Raw genomic sequence first — 20,698 nt, 5'->3', positions numbered from 1 at the left:
TTCAATATTTTTCCTTTCGGTGGCATAAGCACACTGTACAACCACACAAAGTATGCACTTGCCACTGTACACACAGTTAATATTTCAGAGCTCTGGTGCGAAGAAAGTGAATATGACACAAAAGATAAGAAATTTTATTTGTTGACTCAGCAAAGAAAAAAACACGAAAAGAAGACACCTTTATTAATATTTCACAGAAATCCTATTGTTAGGAAGAAAAAAAATCTTCCTCTTTAATGAAGCTTTGGTTAATTATTTAGAACAGCAGTGGCCCAATACCAGCCCAGCACTTGGTTGTGTAAAAACCCGTAGCACTGGACAAACAAAGTCACGATGAGCAATGCAACTGCAACAGGATACAGAGCCGGGTGGCTCACCGAGGCTGTGCTCCCATTTTAACAGAGATTGATACTTCCTGCACCTCCGTCTCGGAATCTTCTGCAGCCCCATTTCATCTGCATTTTGATCCTGACAGCAAGGCATTACGGCAGCACCGCATCTCCGCCTCAAAACGCTGGTGTAAATGAGGCTATTAGTTTCTAATATTTCTGTACAATGAGGAAAACGCCCTTCTTTTCATCTTCCTCTGAACCTCTTTGTTTTGATTCTCGGCATATTACAAAAACACAGGGGTGGGCCGTGCTCAATAATTCATCCCCGGTTTGACTTCATAGACGATGCGTTTACGGATCACACTGATCAGAAGTTCCGCAGCTAATTGGACGCTCGAGGACTATTGGATTAATTACAAAACAAAACAAAAACTCTCGAAAATTCCTCCTGCTTGATTCTCTATTTAACCACAATGTGCACCTAAAGGACTTTCAGCGCTCGCTTCTTGACATCTTCTCCCTTTTTTTTCAATGTCAGCTCAAATTTCATAAATACAGAGACATAAAGGAACCCTCCAGTCTTGCACCAGTTCCATCCTTGGGCCGAGTGTGATGGATTATTGTAAATTTTGTTCCTGTCTGTCTCCCTTGTTTCTGTTTTTAATATCAGGAGCGCTTAAGTGCACCATCAAGGAATCCACCACCAACTGCACTGCGATAACAACACCAGCACCATGAATATTTCACTCCCCAAAGGGCACTATAAGACACAGGGTTAGCTCTCAATCTTACTTGAGGCACACACCTGGGATTCTGCTGATCCGCATGTGTGTGTGTGTGTGTGTGTGTGTGTGTGTGTATTCACACTGTTTACATGAGAGGTTCACCAGCGGTGTGTGTTTTTTGTTTTCTATTTCCATTGAATTTTTGCCCTCCGTATTAGGTGAATGACGGAAAATTTGGATTGCACACATAGAAACACACGCACATGCACAAACGCACACCGACAAACGTGCGCACGCATGCATGAGAACTTACACAAACAAACACACACACGAAATGTCTTCAGCCCAAGAGACAGAACCTATAATAATGCCATATGTCTCATGGTCCTATGTAGCCAAAGGCCACTGTGGGCTGCATGCATTCCAGATTAGCATGCTACCCTGTCAGAGCTGATGGACGGAGATGGGAGGCTCCTGTGAGTCATGTTTTTAAAGATGTTTAGGGGCTTCTTGACCTTATGGGTACACATTCACACACAAACACACACGCAGGAGTATGCATATATACTGACGATACATGCATACACTGCAAGCGCTCACACGATCCAACACAAATAAGCCAGCGTGCAGAGCTTCGGAGAGGCCATCCATTGTTCCCTGCCTGACAGCAGGCACAGAAGCGCCAGGATAATGAGAAAATGTGCTCCAAGTGGTTTCAGATGAGGCACTAAGGGGCTTATTTGTGAGGTGAAGCTAGGGCGGGGGGATTCTTCTCTTTTTTTTTTCATATTTGTTTGAGGGTATGTGGGTTGCTTAGATTCCATTTCCTACTGAGACCCCTGAGCAGTTACACTAATGCCACGACATGACATAAGATGTACAGTAAGTGATGATTTTGTTAGTGAGTAAGCGTTTCTGCAGACTGGAGAGACCACCGTCTTTTTATCCATGATTTTACTTCCAAGTATTTCCAGTGCTTGGTTGTCGTACTCTTTAATATTGCTATCTCACCAAATCTAGCAAGGGCAGTGTTCCGCAAGTGAATGTTTGATTTCACATTACCCGACAACTCCTTTTATGAAATAATTATGACCTCAAACTAATAGATAAATATTGTACCATATGTTATTTTTCAAACGTCTAGTGGTTGCTATCATTAGGGGTGATTTCCTCTCAAAACTTTTGAAATGCTATTTAGAATGCAAATCACTATCCAAGACAACATGAACAAATTATTGCAGAATTTCAATAAAGAAATGCATGTCTTTGTATTTCAGAATTCCCATGTCCCATTTTTCCTGTTTCCCTGGCAGACCCTGGGATTATTCAGTCCGTTGATATTTTACCACCCACAATCTCCTTGCCTCTTTTTTTTCACCTTTAGCCGTTTGCATGCACTCAGCCTGCATCAACTGTCTGCAGGCTGTGTGATGCTCTTTGCTGCTTCTCATGCATGTCAGGCAAACATGGTACTTTGGTCCTGTAGTGAAATTATCTTCTTTTTTATTTCAGCATTGGGTAGAGGCATTGTCTTTTTTTTATTTATTTTTATTTTTTTTTGGCAACCTTAAAGTGCTGCTTTCTAAAATATCTTGGCATTATGTAGTTGATTGTTCATTGTCCTTTGTGGCGTCTGCAGCCCAAAAGAAAAATCTCATTTGTCTTTCTTTGTGTGAAAGTGGATCATACCATCAATTTCTATCACCTAATAATCTTTTTTTTTTTTTTCTGCTCATCCACTTCTTCCTTTCTGTTCCTCTGCAATCACATCTATTTGTTCCCAACTGGAGGTACATTCCTTTGAGGTTCATTAACCACCCAATAAACACATGTCCTTTTTAAGAACTTTAACTTAGTATATTTCCTGTACAGTGTTGCACGGTTGTGTGCTGCAGATATTCAGGAGGTTGTGTGTGACTTTTCATTTGTTGCTGTTATAGAAATGGGTTCTTAATAGTTAGCATGAACTCTTTTATTGCACGGTTTATTCTCCTTTTAGCCACAATAACCCTGCAACCTGGGGCAGCATGGTTGGGTAGTGATTACCGCTGGTTGGATTTTGACAAGTTCTTTAGAGACCCAAAATTGCCCAGATGACTGAATAAGAGTTAATGTCTCTATATGCGGCCATGTGATTGATCCAGGGTGAACCCCACCCCTGCACCCAATGAATGTACTCTGCAACTTTCGGTTTCCTATTGATTTCAATTAATCGCATTTTTAATGGCATGTAGCAGTTATTTGAGCTACACATTGCCACGTACTGTTTTTCTTCACTTTAAGTTGTTTATTGATTTGGAGTGTTATTGCCAAAGACTTTAGGGGATGTAGTTACACGTGGTTTAGAGGCGCAGATCTGATCAAAAGCTGACCCGGCGTTTCACTGCGCTGTCACCTGCTTGGCCTCGCCACGATTTTGTGTTCATCCAGATTTCTTCCTCTGACCTCAATCCTGCTGATTTTAAACTAAATCTAACAAATAGGAAACGTTGTTACTTTAACCATTTTCTGAAACTGCTGCTCTAGTAATCTGGAGGGTGAAAACAGATTCTCTAGTGAACTGGCTGCTTGCTACTTTTGTCATTCAATTTCAAATCATTTCTGACAAATTTGCAAGTTAAACCATACATCAAAATAGATTTATGAGAAACTGACGCCCCGATAAACTACTTTGTAGACCATGTATTGACAATTAAGTTATGACCGAAGAACTAACACGGGGTGTTCAAACACCATGCATAACAGTGAAGTTTAGATGTTCTGCTGCACATAAAAAGATATATATCTTATTGCAAGAGCAATTATCTCATAAAAAGATAACAGCAAATCACAAGCAGAGCATCCTATTTAATTTACATTGTGTCTTATTGTATTAACATATTTGGATTGATGCTGGGGATAGTTCAAAAGTCCAAAAAAAGTGCTGTGGAAATCACAAAAAATGCTTCCGCTGTAATGGATTTCTCATGTGATTTCACAGAGTCACATATTATTTGCAATCATCGGAAAAAGAAATCACAACCAAACAAGTAATTGGGGCCACAGTGTTCTGTAAATATCCAAAAGCTGTTTATGCAGCTGAATTAGGAGGTTTTGGAAGGACTTCTTCTCCAGTGTCCCCCGCAGCACTTAGTGTGATGTAACACCAAAGTTAGATCTTCTTTTCTCTCATCCATAAAGAATGATGCGTTCTTTCAAAATAGCTTAACCTGCTTCGAGTCTGTATTTTTCGAGTTCATTACATCTTCACAGGGGTAATAATCATTTTCTGGCCCCGCAAACTCGCGTTTGGCAACACAAAGTAAAATCTCGACTCAATGTGGAGTTTCCCTGTGACGTCGTCCGTATTTTATTCCACTTCCTGCCAGCAAATAAGATCATTAGAGTGCATTTAAAGCCTTTTAAAGTATTAACTTGAAAGCTTGTCTATCTCATGGGCCGCTGCGTTATTCATGAATATACATTCTAAAAATAATCGACATTGTTAACAATCATTTGAAGACATTCCCACTAAAAGATCAGACCCACAACTGATCAGTATTTCATGCTGGAGGGCCGGCTTTACCTGTAATTCAGAGGCGTCCCTCTGATGCGGCGCTCCCCCTCTGAAGGCGCCACAGGTGCCTGTCTGATGTCTCCCGCTCAGCAGGATTCCTCAGGAGGCTGGATCACATGGAGCTCCCGTGGACTTGCTTATTAAAGGCTCCGGCTCAAAGAGCCTGTAAAGCCCTGCATCTTTTCTGCGCGTCGTTCGCATTCCTGTGCGTCTGTTGGCGTGAGCCGCTGAGTTAACACCCACTTGTGTATCGAGACAATGTCATAAGCTTCGATAGTACACATCTATCAGCTATAAATTTTATTTTAGGTTTTTCAAAATGCACCACCAACTTTGGGTTTTTTAGATTTTTCAATCAAGGATGCAATTTCATACTGACAAATATTTTTTTTGTTTGAATTTCGTGACATGAAGAGCAGATGACAGCAGATTTAATGATACCGACCAGGAGCCAGGCAGAGATTTGAGAGACGTTGCCGGGGGTCACTCCCTCAGAGTGTATATAGACCAAGCCCCTATTTAACAATATCATTGATTTCTCATTACGTTTCCAATGGAAAGAACAGATTACCAATAATTAGTAGGGTGTTTTTTTTTTAAGATTTAAATAATTAAGTTTAGCCATAGGGGAGCAGTGGTTTGGGATTTTGTCTCACAGCAAAAAGGTTACCGGTCCAATTCCAACAGGGAGTTTGCATGCAGTGTCTGCTTGCTCTTCAGTTTTCCTCTCACAGTCCAAAAACATCCAGTAGGTTCACTGGGAACCCTAAACTGCCCAGACATGTGAATGAGAGAGTGAATGGTTGTATGTAACTGCAGTATAAGTGGCCCTGCTATCAACTGGCGATCAGTCCAGTGAACTCCGCCTCTTACAGCACCGCCATCATGAGTAAAGACTATGAATCAGCATCAGAGGAACTTTATTTTCCCCCAAGGAACAGTACGTCCAACATTTATAAATATATAAAATAAAAATGAAATAAATATATAAAGCAAAAGTCAAATAAAAATAAGTGAAAAGCAAAATAAAGTAAACTCCGACATCCATCACATTAATAAACTGTTACATCCGCAAATGACTGTACATCTATAAATAACTGGAAATCTGTGCAAATGGCATAGGGAAACTACATTTGTGTGATGTGCTTCGCATTTATAGGATATATATATAATACGAGGAGCACTCCGCTTGAATGAATGAATGACAGTTTAGTTACACTGATTAGAATTGAAGTCATTAAAAAAGTTCCATTCTATAAAATTATATAAATTGAAGTCCATTTTATTCTATTGTATTTCTAACTGATAATTAACTTAGTTAATTACAATAATTCATTGTAACTGAAAATCAGTCATGTCACTGGGAATCAAACAGATCCAGCACAGATTTGTGAAGCTCCATCCATTTAAAACCATTTTCATTTCGGAAGTTAATCCTGGAAAGACGAAAAAGAGAAAATCTTGCGGAAAATAAACAAACAGTTCTTTTTTTCTGAAGAACCAAATCAAATGTGAAATTATGTTTAACCTGATGGGTAAACCCACTGTCCGACATATTCTGCTCCACAACTCTGTTGCTGCTCACATCCTACCGGACTTGGATTGTGAAGTACACATTTCATCAGTATTTGGTAACTCTTCAGAGGCAGGTCGTCTGCAGTCATCCCAGATTATGACTCATCCACCCGAACCTGATCCAGAATGTACGTGTGTGTGTGTGTTTACGTGCACCCCGGATTCCTTTACACACGCGCACACACACACACACGCACACACGAAGCCGAGATATATATTTTTACATCCCTGCATTGCAGCAGCGGAACGTGTGGCCCTGTTCAGCATGACTTGGAGAGGACAGAAAGGATCCATGATATTAAAATGGCTCTGATATTCATTTGAAAATATTTAAACTGAAAAAAGTAGATAAATATGGATTGTTCTCAGTGATGTGATGAATCAGAGTCCCCGTAACCAGATAAATTCCCTTCACAGCAAGTGATTACTGGTAGGGTAGGGGTTGTTTGATGCATAGACAAAAAAACTATCTTTAGCTATGGATCTACATGAGCTTGTTCTAGTAGCACCTCCTGTATGGTTTTTTTTTAATTTAAAGTAAAGCCAGAGGGGACAACAGACACAGAAAGACATCAAATGCTACATTAAGGTTACATCAATAGCACTGGGCTACAAAATGATAAACAGCAGCCTTTTCTGATCTTCATCCACATCATTCATCAGTGTTCACAACGGCGTGGTCCAAAGAGTGGGGAGATGAGTCCCACTGATACGTGATTTGTCGTGCTACTCGGAGGTGAGATGGAGGGACTGATCTGAAATTGAAAGACATCACGAGGGCTTCAAACAGCTTAATACACGAGAAGAAAAAAAAAAAAAAAAAAAAACACTCCTTTCTCTTTTACGCCTTCAATGAGCCTCTCTCCGCTGAGATTATGGTTTCCATAGCAACACAGCTGATTGCATGAAATTTGCTGTGGTTGTGGCTGCCATGGCAACACATTACTTTACATTATAGCGGCGTTAGGGAGCCCGCTCTCACATCCCAGTGTTGCAGTTGTGCTTACACATGTCATGATGAGATATGAACAGACCGCCCCTGGTCACGTGAGCCGCTGTGGTAAAAATATATGAACAAGTCGGAACCTGAGCGTTCCTTCGCACGGCCCGGATCTTTTTGGTTCCCTATTCAGACTCAGATTACGACTACAAGGCTAATCCCATGTTATGTGTGTATTACAGCACTTTTTTAGCATGCAAGCCAGTGGGTACGCAATAGGCATTTCACGGAGGATTGAGTCATTGTATTGGCTTGCTTTAAGCAAGGAGCCCACATAGATCAACGTGTGCGAAGTGGATTATTAATACAGGGTAAAAAACAGACACAGGTGCCTGTGGTGAAGTCTTTTTTTTTTTTTTTGAATCACTTGGCGATTTCCCTTCGCTTGCAAACACACTGAGTGTCTGCTGTTCAGAAGCCGAATTCCGCCTTCTTTCAACGCCCAACACCACACACTGACGCATGGCCCCTCGCGCCTCGCATCGGGACAAGACGTTTCTTTCTCTTGCGGATTTCTTCAAAGGCGCAGTGTCGCCATGGTGATGGTGGCCCGCAGTTTAGGATGAGAAATAGTTAGGGAAGAAGACGGCGGAGAGAGAGAGAGGGGGGGGGGGAGAAACAGAGAGATGCTTCCAGCATATCATGCACTTGTTGACAAACATATATGTGGATCTTTATTTCCCGAGGCCGTTGAAACACTTGACCCCGCTTCCACTTTCCTCCGTCGCTATCTTTCCTTCTTCCTCGCTCTCCCACTCTCACCGCCGAACACCGAACCATTGACTGATAAGGTCTCCTGCAATATATCGGCAGTGACTTCCCCTTTGCAGCCGCGCTTTAGTCGTGAGTTAAAAATCAACATATATCCTCCAATTATTTCCCCCGGGAAAGAGCCTGAGAGTTTTTAGGTCAAGATTGCTAAAGCACTATGGAGATATATCATGTGGGTTTTTTTTCCAGACATAATCCAAGTAATTTGATGTATATAATGTAAATTACAGCATTTTTTTTATACCTATAAAGACAAAGTTATGTCATAAGAAAGGTGAAGTGTGAAGCTTGTAAACAGTATTTGTGGATATATAAGTGATGCCATAATTCAAACAAAATGTTTTTGTTTTTTTTTTCTTAGAAAGTTTATTGAGATATGTAGTAATTTTGAATTCCCCATTCAAAGCTAAGGTCTCTATATATCAGATATTCATTCATTCATTCATTATGCCGCTTACCCTGCATTCAGGTCGATGGGGGTGCTGGAGCCTATCCCAGCTGTTATTGGGCAAGAGGCAGGGCCCCCCCTGGATCCATAACAGGGCCAAATATAGAGATGTACAACCGTTTACTCTCTCATTCACGCATTATGGCAATTTTCCCATATTTTTTCTAATTAACTTCCTGCATGTTGTTGGACTGTGAGAGGAACACAGAGGAAACCCACGCAGACACGGGGAGAACATCCAAACTCTTCCACGGGGGAATCGAACCAGGGTTCTTCGTGTGAGGGGGAAGCACTAACCACTGAGCCGCTGTGCCGCCGCAGTAAAACCCCTTGTGATTGAAATAAAATCAACAATATCCAAAGGAAGGAAGCTGAATGGAGGTCTAGAGCACCAATGTTGCAGAGGGTCTGATTAAACTGAATACGTCTCCCGTAGAAATACACTGCTCAAAAAAATAATGGGAACACTTAAAAAACACATCCTAGATCTAAATGAATGAAATATTCTTATGAAATACTTTGCTCTTTACACAGTTGAATGTGCTGACGACAAAATCACACAAAAATGATCAATGGAAATCAATTGTATCAACCCATGGAGGTCTGGATTAGGAATCACACTCAAAATTAAAGTGTAAAAACAAACTCCAGGCTGATCCAACTTTGATGTAATGTCCTTAAAACAAGTCAGAATGAGTCTGTGTTGCTTTGTGAGTGGACACTATGATTTCACAGAAGTGTGATTGACTTGGAGTTACATTGTGTTGTTCAAGTGTTCCCTTTATTTTTTTGAGCAGTATACTTACTTAAATATGGAATTTAGAAAAGGGTACAAACAGAAATGTAATGTTGCTAATTGTAATTTGAATTCTCATTCTCAGGTACCTGATGAATGTGACATTTGAGGGCCGTAACCTGTCATTTAGCAACGAAGGCCACCAGATCTTCCCCAAACTGGTCATCATTCTTTTAGACAAGGACAGACAGTGGGACAGGGTAAATATCTGATGCTCTTCTCTTTCTACCATCGTCTCACTATTTATTTTTCCGTCGGAGTGCCAATCAAGGGACTATTGTTCAAGATTCATGATAATGTTCCCTTTATTGACTCGCGCAGGTTGGTAAGTGGGAGAAAGGCTCCCTGGGCATGAAGTATCATGTGTGGCCTCGCTTTGACCTGTACTCGACTGCGGAGGAGCGGGAGGACCACCTCTCCATTGTTACGCTGGAAGAGGCTCCGTTCGTTATCGTGGAGGACGTGGACCCTCTCAGCGGAACGTGCATGAGAAACACGGTGCCTTGCCGCAAACTGCTCAGGTGAGGATTTCTAATGGAACGTTCGGACGCAAGAAATGAAACTGATTTGAAACCCTTCAATTTTTTTAAAATGTGAAAGTCAGTATCGATAGTCGATGGTTTATGTTCCAACGCTTGGATCCTACAAAGGCCGCGCAGCAAGAAACTGAACATTTCTCACCTGATCTTCTCCACCTCTGCCGTCACTTTCCATCCATTTCCCTCGCCTAACATGCCCGAGCGGTAATTACTATGAAGCGGATCAATTAAAGGTCACAGAAAACAAAACCTAAGGAAAGAATTTTCACCGCCATCGCTTGCATTTAACTGAATTTGTTTTCTTCCTTTGTATCTTTGAGCGTCATTTAGAATACAATTCATTTCCTCGCATCCCCTCACTGTCCCGTGGTCACGTTCACCCCTCTCCTCCTGCTAAATGGATCAGCATCTTGTTTTCTGTCCCTGTTTTCCTCCCGTGCCTCCTCACCCTCACCCTCTGCCTCTCCTCCATGTGTGCAAATGAATTTTCCTCTTCTAACACTGACCTGCCTGGAATCTCCTGAGGGTGTCCTACATCTTCTGCCTCAGAGATTTTTGTATTGACTGATCTTTTACCCCGCTCTTTCACCTGGCTCCCAATTTCTGTTTTTCTCCCTCCCCCTATCTCCCCAGGCCGTATGGCTCTCTCTCTCGCTCTCGTCTTCGTAGTCATCCTCACTTACAACATCGCAGGGACGGACAGCGGGGTTGTTTGTTGTTGTTGTTGTTGCTGTTGTCACTTATTTTCACGGACACATTGAAGTCCAAACACAGTTTTCCTCACGGATGGATAAAAACCGAAAGTATATATGGTGGAAGTCAATCATAAAGGTTGCTGAGTTCACAATCCCCGGAGATTTCCGCGCTCGTGTGAATATGAAACGCTTCCTCATGAGCCGGAATAAAAACCCGCATGGCCTGGAAACTGAGACGGTTCCAAAGTAGGACATGGCAACCGATTCCCACACCTGTTGTGCACTTGTGGGTCAAAACAAACCCCGATCGATGTCACACAGAAGGTTCAAGATTTCTTTTTTTTTGGTCCCAGAGCTATGTAATACGATCACCAATATCCTCTTGCTAGCGCGGCACGTAATTGTGGGTTTTCACAGAAACCTATCGGTACTCCTGGATTTCTGTTAAGCACAAAAGCACAATTTTTTGATTTCCTACCCCTCCAAAAAATTGAAAATAATACATTTTATACAGGTAGCATTTGTACTGTTGGAGCCATTATGTACTTAAAGGTAGAAGTAGTTTATTTGTCACATATATTTGGTCGTAGAGTGAAATGTGGTCACATGATTCAGCCCACATCTGAGGAGCAGCAGTGTCCACTGTCAACGCCATCCTAAAATATGTAAATCTCATCATCAAATATTTCTCCTTCTTCGCCCGTCTTTGTGATCGCCCTCCCCTCCCCCTCCATTCCATCTGCCAGCAACCAGACGGGTGATTCAGGGATTTACATCAAGCGCTGCTGCAAAGGCTTCTGTATTGACATCCTCAAGAAAATCGCCAAGACCGTGAAGTTCACTTACGACCTCTACCTGGTCACCAACGGCAAACACGGCAAGAAAGTCAATGGGACGTGGAACGGCATGGTTGGAGAGGTGACGACATTTTCTCTTCCCTTTTCCCATGATGTTTTGTTTTTCAAATATATGGTCATTTTTTTCTTGAAATCCTTTAAAAACATCCCCAATTACAGTTTGTTAGATATCACAGCATTCAAATGTTATTCATCTAAATAGAGCAAGGTACAGCAAATCACCAACTCCGACCTAATGCATTTATTGGTTATTCTTTATATTATAAAGAGTCCAGCGGGTCTTCTCTGTGGAGTTGGACAGAAATGCTGCAGTCGTTGCAGATATTACTTTATACTATACAAGTGAGTTGCATTAAAATCCACCTCCTCTGTGATTAGTCTTTATGAAAAGTATAATATCAAGACCACAGTCAAAGTGGTGGCGGGGTGCTGATGTGTTTAAATCGGTTGCGGAGATGTTATCACTGAGAAATACTTGCGCTTGTCGTAAGAGACAGGCATCAATCGGTCACTTGGCATGATTACAAACCTCGGTGTAAAATGAAAGGTGTTAAAGGGAAGCTTTTTATCGAAAGCTGGAGTGACAGAGAACCAGCATTATGTTTGGGCTCTCTGGATGAGAGAAACCAGTGATTATTGAATTCTTACTCAACTTTCATTTCAGTGTTGTTTAATGCTGTGATAAAGAATCGGGCTGAGAGAATATTCACGTTGTTTAACAACCCCCTCCGCAGCCAGAGTACAAAACAACAAAGCATCTCACCGTATCACAGTCCCAAGTGATATCTATAAAAATACAAAGCTACACTAAGTGGCACGGGTCAAATTTAACATCTGTTGTTAAGTAGAGCGAGAGAAATCCTAAATTCAAGACTCTCCCGTCTTCTCAGCAGACTAGCTGTGAGTGGCCGGAATGAGGTCATCGACCGGTTACCTGGTTAAGTTGTGGGTGAGCCCACAACCGATCGATAAGGTATCAAGTATGGCAGCAAGCTAAAATAGATAAAGCATGATCTGGACATGTCGTGTTTTCACATCCTGTCCGATGAGGGCTTTATAAATCGAGGACAATGTCCGTTTTTCGTTGTTTTGCAGGACCGTACCACAGTACGGTATTTGCATAGCACCGTACTATAACAACAATTTCAAAGACTTTTCTTCTTGTGAAGACTTCCATGCTCATTTGTTGAGCAGCCAAAAACCGCCGGGTGAGATCAGCTCAACAGTAGAATACAGACGGAAAAAGCAGGATGAAGAAGTAACAGTGACTGTAGAAGTTTTTCTTTTTTTTTTTTTTTTTGTTAATTATCATGCTTCTGTTTTATTATTTACAAAAATAACATTTTAGAGGAAGATATATTTGGCTAGTTTTGGCTGGTTTTGATGTTTCCAGGAGGACTTCAAAAAAGAGCTGTTATTGTGTTATGGTGACAAATTATTTCTTCTACAATTATATCATTCCAGAGATTTTTACTTTGATTTTTTTTCTTTAACTTTTTTTTGTTTTTTATAGAGGATTGTCAAAAATAAATATTCTTAAGTGAAAACACTTGCAGGATAATCAGAATCTCACTTTGAGTCTGTAGTTACAAGGAGACATTATTTTGGTGTACACTTACATCCTCTATACATATATACTCCATACATACAGAGAATGCATATTTAAGATATATCAAAGTTATAAGACATTGTCGAGAAAACTTTGATTGCCATTTAAGTATCATGAGGCAGAGTCAAGTGTCTACCTTTTTTGGAAAGGAATATGCGCTAAGTTAAAGAGACTCATGCACTGGGGAGCAGAAGATCCGGGCAAAGTCAGATGACCTTTTCCTTATATCAGGCATATTTGTGGATAACACAAGGGAAAAGACCAAGAGCAAATCCCCGAACAGAAAGCTACAGTTCTGGTGAGCAGGAGCACGACAACATGGAGACGCATGATCTCTGCAGCCGGTGAGCTGAGGTAGAAATGGAGGTTGAAAAACCGGACACCGGTCGAGTTGACAAAGGCAGGACTGAAATCCCCTGCAGCAATTGGTTGTTAACCCCTCGGGGAACTTGGGATTGTTTGCTGAGAGCGTCGGGACAGGACCATGTTAGATATCAGTAGAGATAGCCATGAAAACGGAAGACAGACATTCCAATCCTGCAAGGTTGGCTTCCTGCTCTGGTGACTAAAATGATGTCTATGCCGGAGACGCTGGTGGGGACAGGTAGGGCAGAACACTGGCATGCTGGAGGCTGGAAACTGTGGCATAAGATTGAAGGCAGCTGGTCACTATGTGGATATTGGACAGCATGCAGGAAAAATCTATTTCTGAAAGCTCATCGCTGGAGAGACGCCTGTAAGGAAGGATCCAGGGACTTAAAGACGGGTCAAATCAAGTCAGATTTTATTAATATGGCGCCAAATCACACTTGTTTCATGACACTTTCCACGCAGAGCGGAATTGGACCAAACCCTTGAAATGGATCTACAGAAACCCAACATTCCTACAAGAGCACGCACTCGGCAACGGAGCCAAATAAACAATAATGCCTTTTACCAGGCAAAAACCTTAAAAAAGATCCAAGGTCAGCGTGGACAGCCTTCTGCCTTGACCGATTGGGGTAGAAAGAGAGAGAAGGGGAAGTGGTGTGAGGGTTGGAAGGGACAGGCACAACTGATCTCATATGTGCAGTTAATAGTTTAATGGCGATACCTGGTATGATTCATCAACAGCTTTGATTTTCATAAACGAAATAACAATGTTGGATGCTCAGCAAGACAGCTGCAGTAGATCAAGCCAGGCCCCCTGGGAACCTGCAAAATGAGAAAAGCCTGAGTACTGGGGAGAAGATATGAGGTTACTATCATGCATTGATGAAGGCACATGAGTGCAGGCGAGGTTAGATGTATGATCACAGACCTCTGCATCTCTGGTACTTTATTTTTTGGAGAGGTAGTTTCTGGAAAAGATACCTAATAGTGTTAAATCCGTGAGAAAAAGGCAATGCTTCAGTCATTTAATAATGTCCCATTTGTAGGGAAAAAAAAAATTGTAAATACAACCCAAAAGCCCACCAAGAGTTGGCAGGCACAGATTATTCATCAAAAATTGAAATTGGACAGGGGAAAATTTAAGCCAAATTGGGAATTTTAACACAATTTAAAAAGAAAAATTAAGAATAGAGCTGGTGAAAGACCGGAGAGATAAGCAACCAGGGCAAAGGAATCAATAAGAAGACACACCTGAGACACATCCAGGCAGAGGAGCGATCAAAAAGGGTGTAAAAACAATCAAAGACTGGAGGTAAACCTGAAAACTCTCAAGGGTTGAAACCTTCAAATAAAGATAGATGGTAGGCAACGCAGAGACCATGGCATTTTGCATGAGTTAAAATGCAGATGCAGCCAGAGAGTACAGCACTTTCCTCTAATCCTCAGCCTAAATACATGTACTGTAGATAGCACCACTGAACAGTATGGTTTTTTTTTTCTTTGCCTGTGAGAATTTATACTTCACAGAAGGGCGAATTCTATGACCAGGATTGCTTTTGTCTACTGTTAGTTCCTTACTTTGCTCTTTCACGCCGTCAAACACATTTTCCCCTCAACCTAGCCCCGGGGCAAGCTGTGATCATAACCTTGAGAGAAGGACGGCGAGGCTCACACTCAGGGATGGAGACAGAAAGGCACGGAAAGAGAAACACTGACCGAAAAAGAATCACCTTGTTGCATTATGTATTATTATTGTTATAATTATTATGAGTAGTGGTTATACTAGAAGGAGTAGTAAAATCTGTTAGTGTTATTATCATTAATTATACTATTAATATCAGCATAGCTATTGTGGTTTTATATTGAAAGACAGCAGATAAGTTGGGGCCTGAAGGGTTATAAGCAACATATTCATGAATCATCATTTTTGAAATAAGGATTAAAACCACATCCAAATATAGTGTGTGTGTGATGTATGGATATTTTAATTCCTAAATGCCTGAGCGAGCAGTTACTGATTTAACTGAAATAGGAAAAAAAAAAAAACGGACTGTGGTTAGCACTTCGGCCTCACAGCACGAAGGACCCCGGTTCGATTCCAACAAGGGGACCGCTCTGTGTGGAGTTTGCATGTTCTCCCTGTATCTGCAGGATGCCTGGTTTCCTCCCACATTCCAAAAACATGCAGCGGGTTAATTGGAAAAGATTGGGAAAATTGTCCAGAATGAAGTGATTGAATGTTGTCTTTATTTGTATGTGGCCCTGCGGTTGACTGGCAACCGGTCCAGTATCCCATCTCTTGCCCGATGACAGCTGGGAAAAGCTCCAGCAACCCCCCGCGACCCTGAGTGCAGGATAAGCGGCAGAGATGGATGGATTGAGGAAAAAAAACACAGTGAAAAAGATGGAGCGGAAGAGGAGAAAGAGAATAGCTTGCACATAAATAAGAAAAAAAAGGAAGAAGAAAAAGAGCGTAGGACTCAACTCTGGAATACACAATGCATATTAACCGAGTCTCCTGCGTGCCATCTTTATTTATAACCTCAGGATTTAGGAACCTTGAGGTGAATATATCTGAACTTTGATGGAGGCAGCCTTGTTGGGGTAATTTTAAGGTCAACATCCCCTTTCTCTTCTGCTTTAATTTTTCCAAAATAAACGGTTAACAGTCCGGCTACGAAGGTGATTCTTGATTCATAAACCACTTTGTTTTTTTTTCCCCTTCTTCTAAACCGCTGACCATCTATGTCTCTTTCCTGTCCCTCACTCTGACCCCCAGGTGGTGTTGAAGAATGCACACATGGCAGTCGGTTCGCTCACTATCAACGAGGAGAGGTCGGAGGTCATTGACTTCTCTGTGCCATTCATTGAGACAGGAATCAGTGTCATGGTCTCCCGTAGCAACGGAACTGTCTCCCCATCCGCCTTTCTAGGTGAGAAGAAGTGCACCTGGCACCTCTGGCAGGAGTACAATAGTCGCCCAGGAACACTTACATACAACAGAGCAAGCACTTTACACACCTTGAATATGTATTCATAGCGAGCGAAAAAGAGGTGTTTTTCACCTTGAAAGAGTCGGTTTGAAGTGGCAAAATCTGTGCCCGTTTCTCCGAGAACATCTGCCCCGTCACCTGCCTGCGATCCACCGAGCTCCCTCTTGAGAGCAACCAAATATACGCGGGATAAACTCCAAATATGCCCCGAATACACATCGGATTAGTTTACAACTAATTATGTTCATACCAGAGGTTGATTTTGTCACCGGACATGCGACTTAATGAACTTTTCCTCTGTTTCTCCCCCTTTCCGCTCCGCTTTCCCTTCACCTCCATTTCCTCTCCACCTCGCAGAGCCCTTCAGCGCCGATGTGTGGGTGATGATGTTCGTTATGTTGCTTATCGTGTCGGCGGTGGCTGTGTTTGTGTTCGAGTACTTCAGCCCGGTGGGTTACAATCGCTGTCTGGCAGATGGGCGAGGTAAGAGGGGTTTGCACAAACATGCACAATGACGCACGGTATTACACACCTCGTCAACTGATGCTCATAATAAGCCACGTCCTGATCTAACTCCGCTAAAAGGAGCGCCTGCGGTCTGATTGCGATGTGACTGTCGCAAAACCGCCGAGAATACATACGCGTGCAATTTCGACAACCTCTACCATTTTACAAGACATTAAAAACATCACCCTGTCAAGACAGTCATAAGTCAGTATAAATCGCATTTTAAGCTCAAGTGTTGAAGTGATACAGACATAGTTCTTCACCTTGTTATTGAATTAAGTTTCTTCCCAACACCTTTCATCATGCAAAAATTCAATGATCTGAAAAGCGGTCTAACACCTGACAATGTTTGTTTTCATGTTCTACAATACACTAGAAGATTTTTAGTTGAGACGGAGGCCATTGGCTTCACTGAGGCCTCTGTTGAGGGTGTTCAAACACCGGGGTAGCTTCAAATATTAAGCAGGAACATGGCAAAAGTGATGCATTTCTGTGGTCACAAAGGACCGAGTCACTTTATGCTCATGACACCTGGGCAAGTTTTCTTACATCCGTTGAGATTCGGGTCAGTTTAGTGGCAAAAATGAACTCTTCTATTGTTTCCCCAGTATTGTGACAATGACAGTAACTTTGCAACCAATTTATCCTTCTGCTCCCTGTACAAGTGGAAGTGGTATCCACTACAATATTCTTAGTTACATTTAAACGCCTCTTTGACAAACACCTCTAATTGAGTGGACCCCTGCGACTTATTTCTCCGAGTATGCACTTCTTATCCACATCTTCAGTCACTTGAGCGCTTTTTCTTAAGTATCTTAAGCACTCTTACCACCAAATGCGTGAACAAAGGCTTCTCTCTTCTCTTATCATTTTTTTTTCTTTTAATAACACAATTCTCCAATATTATACTTGTGTTACACCACCTCTACGGGACTTGTTAAACTGATGAAGATGTATTACCAAGCATTGGAAACGTTCAAGGCTTAACAACGTCTAACAGTATGCATTAACTGGTTGGATTAAATCTGCTTCCAGACAGCTGGCTGTTCAAATCAATCTTCCTATCAAAGTCAATGGTTAAGATACAATTTGTTGTTTTTTTTTTTTTTTTGTTTGTTTGTCTGTCTTTTTTATTTCTCCAGGTTTTTATGCACTCAAGAGTCTAAATAAAATAACAGGATTGCTGCTCACAGCGCATTTATGTCGGGAACCAGCTGGGTTAAGAGTTGTGTTGTTTAGTTCAGACGTACATTATATTAGTGTTTTGCAAACGTCTTCTGTCATCGCGACACACACACACACACATGCATTTCTTTGTACATAGGACATGTGGTATAATCACTAGGTTACGTAAGCCTGTTGTCCTACAGTGCTGCTCCAGCTGTAGTATAATTGTACCCTGCTGCGTGCCCATCTTTCCCTCCCCCTCCCTTTCTTTCTCCCTATTTCTTATGCCACGGAGGTACAGTTGCTAGTTTTCCTTTTTTTTTTTCTTCTTATTCTTCCCACTACCTTGTCACACTGCCATACCAGTAGGTGGAACAGAGTTAGTCTAACGGTCGGTTGTCACTGCGGCGGCTGGTAAGAGGGATTTGCATCACAACGCGCATCATGCAATAGCTGAAAAACTGAAAGATGGGAATTAATCTTGTCTTCGTCACCGCCATCCATCAAATGCCTCCCACAACTGCGGTCACGAGTGAAGTATTACCTGTGACCGTCTTCCTTCTGTCATCTTTCTTTCCTCCTCCCCTCCCTTTCTGTCGCTGTCTCACAGAGCCCGGCGGTCCCTCCTTCACCATTGGAAAAGCCATCTGGTTGCTTTGGGGTCTGGTTTTCAACAACTCCGTTCCGGTGCAGAATCCCAAAGGCACCACCAGCAAGATCATGGTGTCAGTGTGGGCCTTTTTCGCCGTCATCTTCCTGGCCTCCTACACTGCCAACCTGGCCGCCTTCATGATCCAAGAGGAGTATGTGGACCAGGTGTCGGGCCTGTCAGACAAAAAGGTGTGAATGGGTTCGATGCCGAAGTGGGATTGGGGGGGGCTTTTATGTAAAAAAGCTATTTCAGTAGTGATCAGCTATAATAAATAATGAGCTTGTGGAATTTAGCCCCATACTTTGGACACATTTCTGTTAACAAAGTTGTTTAAATGGCTGATTTAAAAATCCACCCTTTTTTTTTTTTTTGCATATAGCTGTTTTATGTAAATTTCATTCAGCAACCCAGTGATGTAAAAACTCAAAAACGAGTCAATTTGCTGATTTATCATTGTTTTTCTCCAAACACAATGCACAATTGATAAAGTCTTACTTTGGATTTTGTTGGTTTTCATTTGTCCTATGAAGATTTCGATTCATATTCCCAGATTTAATAATGTATTATTGAAAAATAATATTTCATACATACAAAACATACTCTTGTCGACCGTCGAGTGTCCGATGCACAGGGCTAAGATCGACTCTGATCGTGATCCGGGTTACGATACTCATGCGCCTCGATGTGCCCCCTCCCCACAATGCTCCCATGTATGTCACAGCTCAAATCATTTAGTTAATTTTAATCTTTCAAAAGCATAGTTCTGTGCTCCTGCTCAACGGTGCATTAAAGGCAATTTGACGCGACTCAGTGCGTTTTCCTTGCTAACAAGCTCTCCTCTGTCATTTTCTCTGTGTGGTTTCTTTTCCGGACCCCCCACCCCACCCCACCCCCTTCCTACCCGACAACAGTTCCAGAAGCCTAACGAGTTTTCGCCGCCATTCCGGTTCGGAACCGTCCCCAACGGGAGTACAGAGCGCAACATCCGGAACAACTACCGGGACATGCACACCTACATGACCAGCTTCCACCAGAAGAATGTAGATGAAGCCCTTTACAGTCTCAAGACTGGGTGAGGAGAGAGAGAGAGCGACAGACAGATGGAGGATGGGAAGGAAGGAGGAAAGATGAAAGGATATCAGCAGGGAGAAATCAGAAGAGGGAGTTATGGAGTTGTGAGGTCCTGTGCTGATGCAATAGAGAGCAAAGATGATGAAGAACCAAAAGGAGGGAGACAAATGAAGAAAGAGAGCATTCAGGGTGACGTGGGTGGGAAGGCAGGAGAGTCGCCCGCCACCAGCACAGAGAACAGCGGTTTTACAGTAAAAGCTACCTTATATTTCCCCGCTTTCGATGCCCCCTCCCCTGTCTTTTCTGACCAACTTTAAATTCGAAATGATGAGGCGCCTCAGACAGGTGCCGATAGCGTGAACGGCGTGACGACAGAGGCATTTCCGGGCCCAAGGGCCCAAGTTGGGGGCTGTCATGTCAATTTATTTGTCTATCAACTCACTCAAGGTTAAAAGATTTGGACAGGGCCGGAAATGAAGTGTCGATGTGACCCATCAACATATTCTGAATAAATTGCTTGATTTGTATAATAAGAATGGAAGTAAAATATTGATATTGTCCATGAGATTTTTCTTGAATACTGAATATGATAGATGTCAGCAAGTGTAGTAACCTGCAGTTCCTCTCATCAGCCTCAGGGCATTTTTGAAAATTCAAATGTATTCGTTCATGTCAAAAACAATCGATCCATTGTTTTTTTTTTCCATCAGTTAATTTAGTACCAACCAAAACATTCTCAGCGCAAAGTCACCAAGATAAAATAAATCTTCAGCAGTAGACAGTTTTTGATGATTTAATTGAAATGATGCAGCTGAGACAGTATACAGACTTAGATGCATCCCAAATTCAAGTACAGGTCCACCATGGCAGTCCTCAGCTTCAATTCCTGCCGAGGTGGTCCATATAAGATTTAAAATATCATGGGAAAGCTTCGGAATGGGGACTCATAACATTATACAGTTTGATTAGCTGTGCACTCTAAGCTCCCATTACTATGCATTATTTACCATAAATAGTCTAGAAAATGAAACTG

The 20,698-nt window shown here is 42.0% G+C and overlaps 1 protein-coding gene across 2 annotated transcripts in view; it reads left to right on the top strand.

Annotated features, from left to right (window-relative positions):
- The window catches only part of grin2bb (glutamate receptor, ionotropic, N-methyl D-aspartate 2B, genome duplicate b), a 95,853-nt gene that overhangs the window by 63,036 nt on the left and 12,119 nt on the right, over positions 1-20,698 (top strand). For both annotated transcript variants that reach the window (XM_086157006.1, XM_086157007.1), the window contains exons 7-13: positions 9,289-9,403; positions 9,525-9,724; positions 11,184-11,355; positions 16,055-16,208; positions 16,626-16,751; positions 18,553-18,782; positions 19,506-19,666. In XM_086157006.1, the coding sequence (XP_086013132.1) occupies positions 9,289-9,403; positions 9,525-9,724; positions 11,184-11,355; positions 16,055-16,208; positions 16,626-16,751; positions 18,553-18,782; positions 19,506-19,666 (1,158 nt within the window). The remainder of the gene's footprint in view (positions 1-9,288; positions 9,404-9,524; positions 9,725-11,183; positions 11,356-16,054; positions 16,209-16,625; positions 16,752-18,552; positions 18,783-19,505; positions 19,667-20,698) is intronic.

Source organism: Fistularia commersonii, chromosome 12 (assembly GCF_037954325.1).
Source record: "Fistularia commersonii isolate RoL2024-O1a breed Wild chromosome 12, RoL_Fcom_v1.0, whole genome shotgun sequence".
NCBI lineage: Eukaryota > Metazoa > Chordata > Actinopteri > Syngnathiformes > Fistulariidae > Fistularia > Fistularia commersonii.
This window is presented reverse-complemented; position numbering and strand designations above follow the sequence as displayed.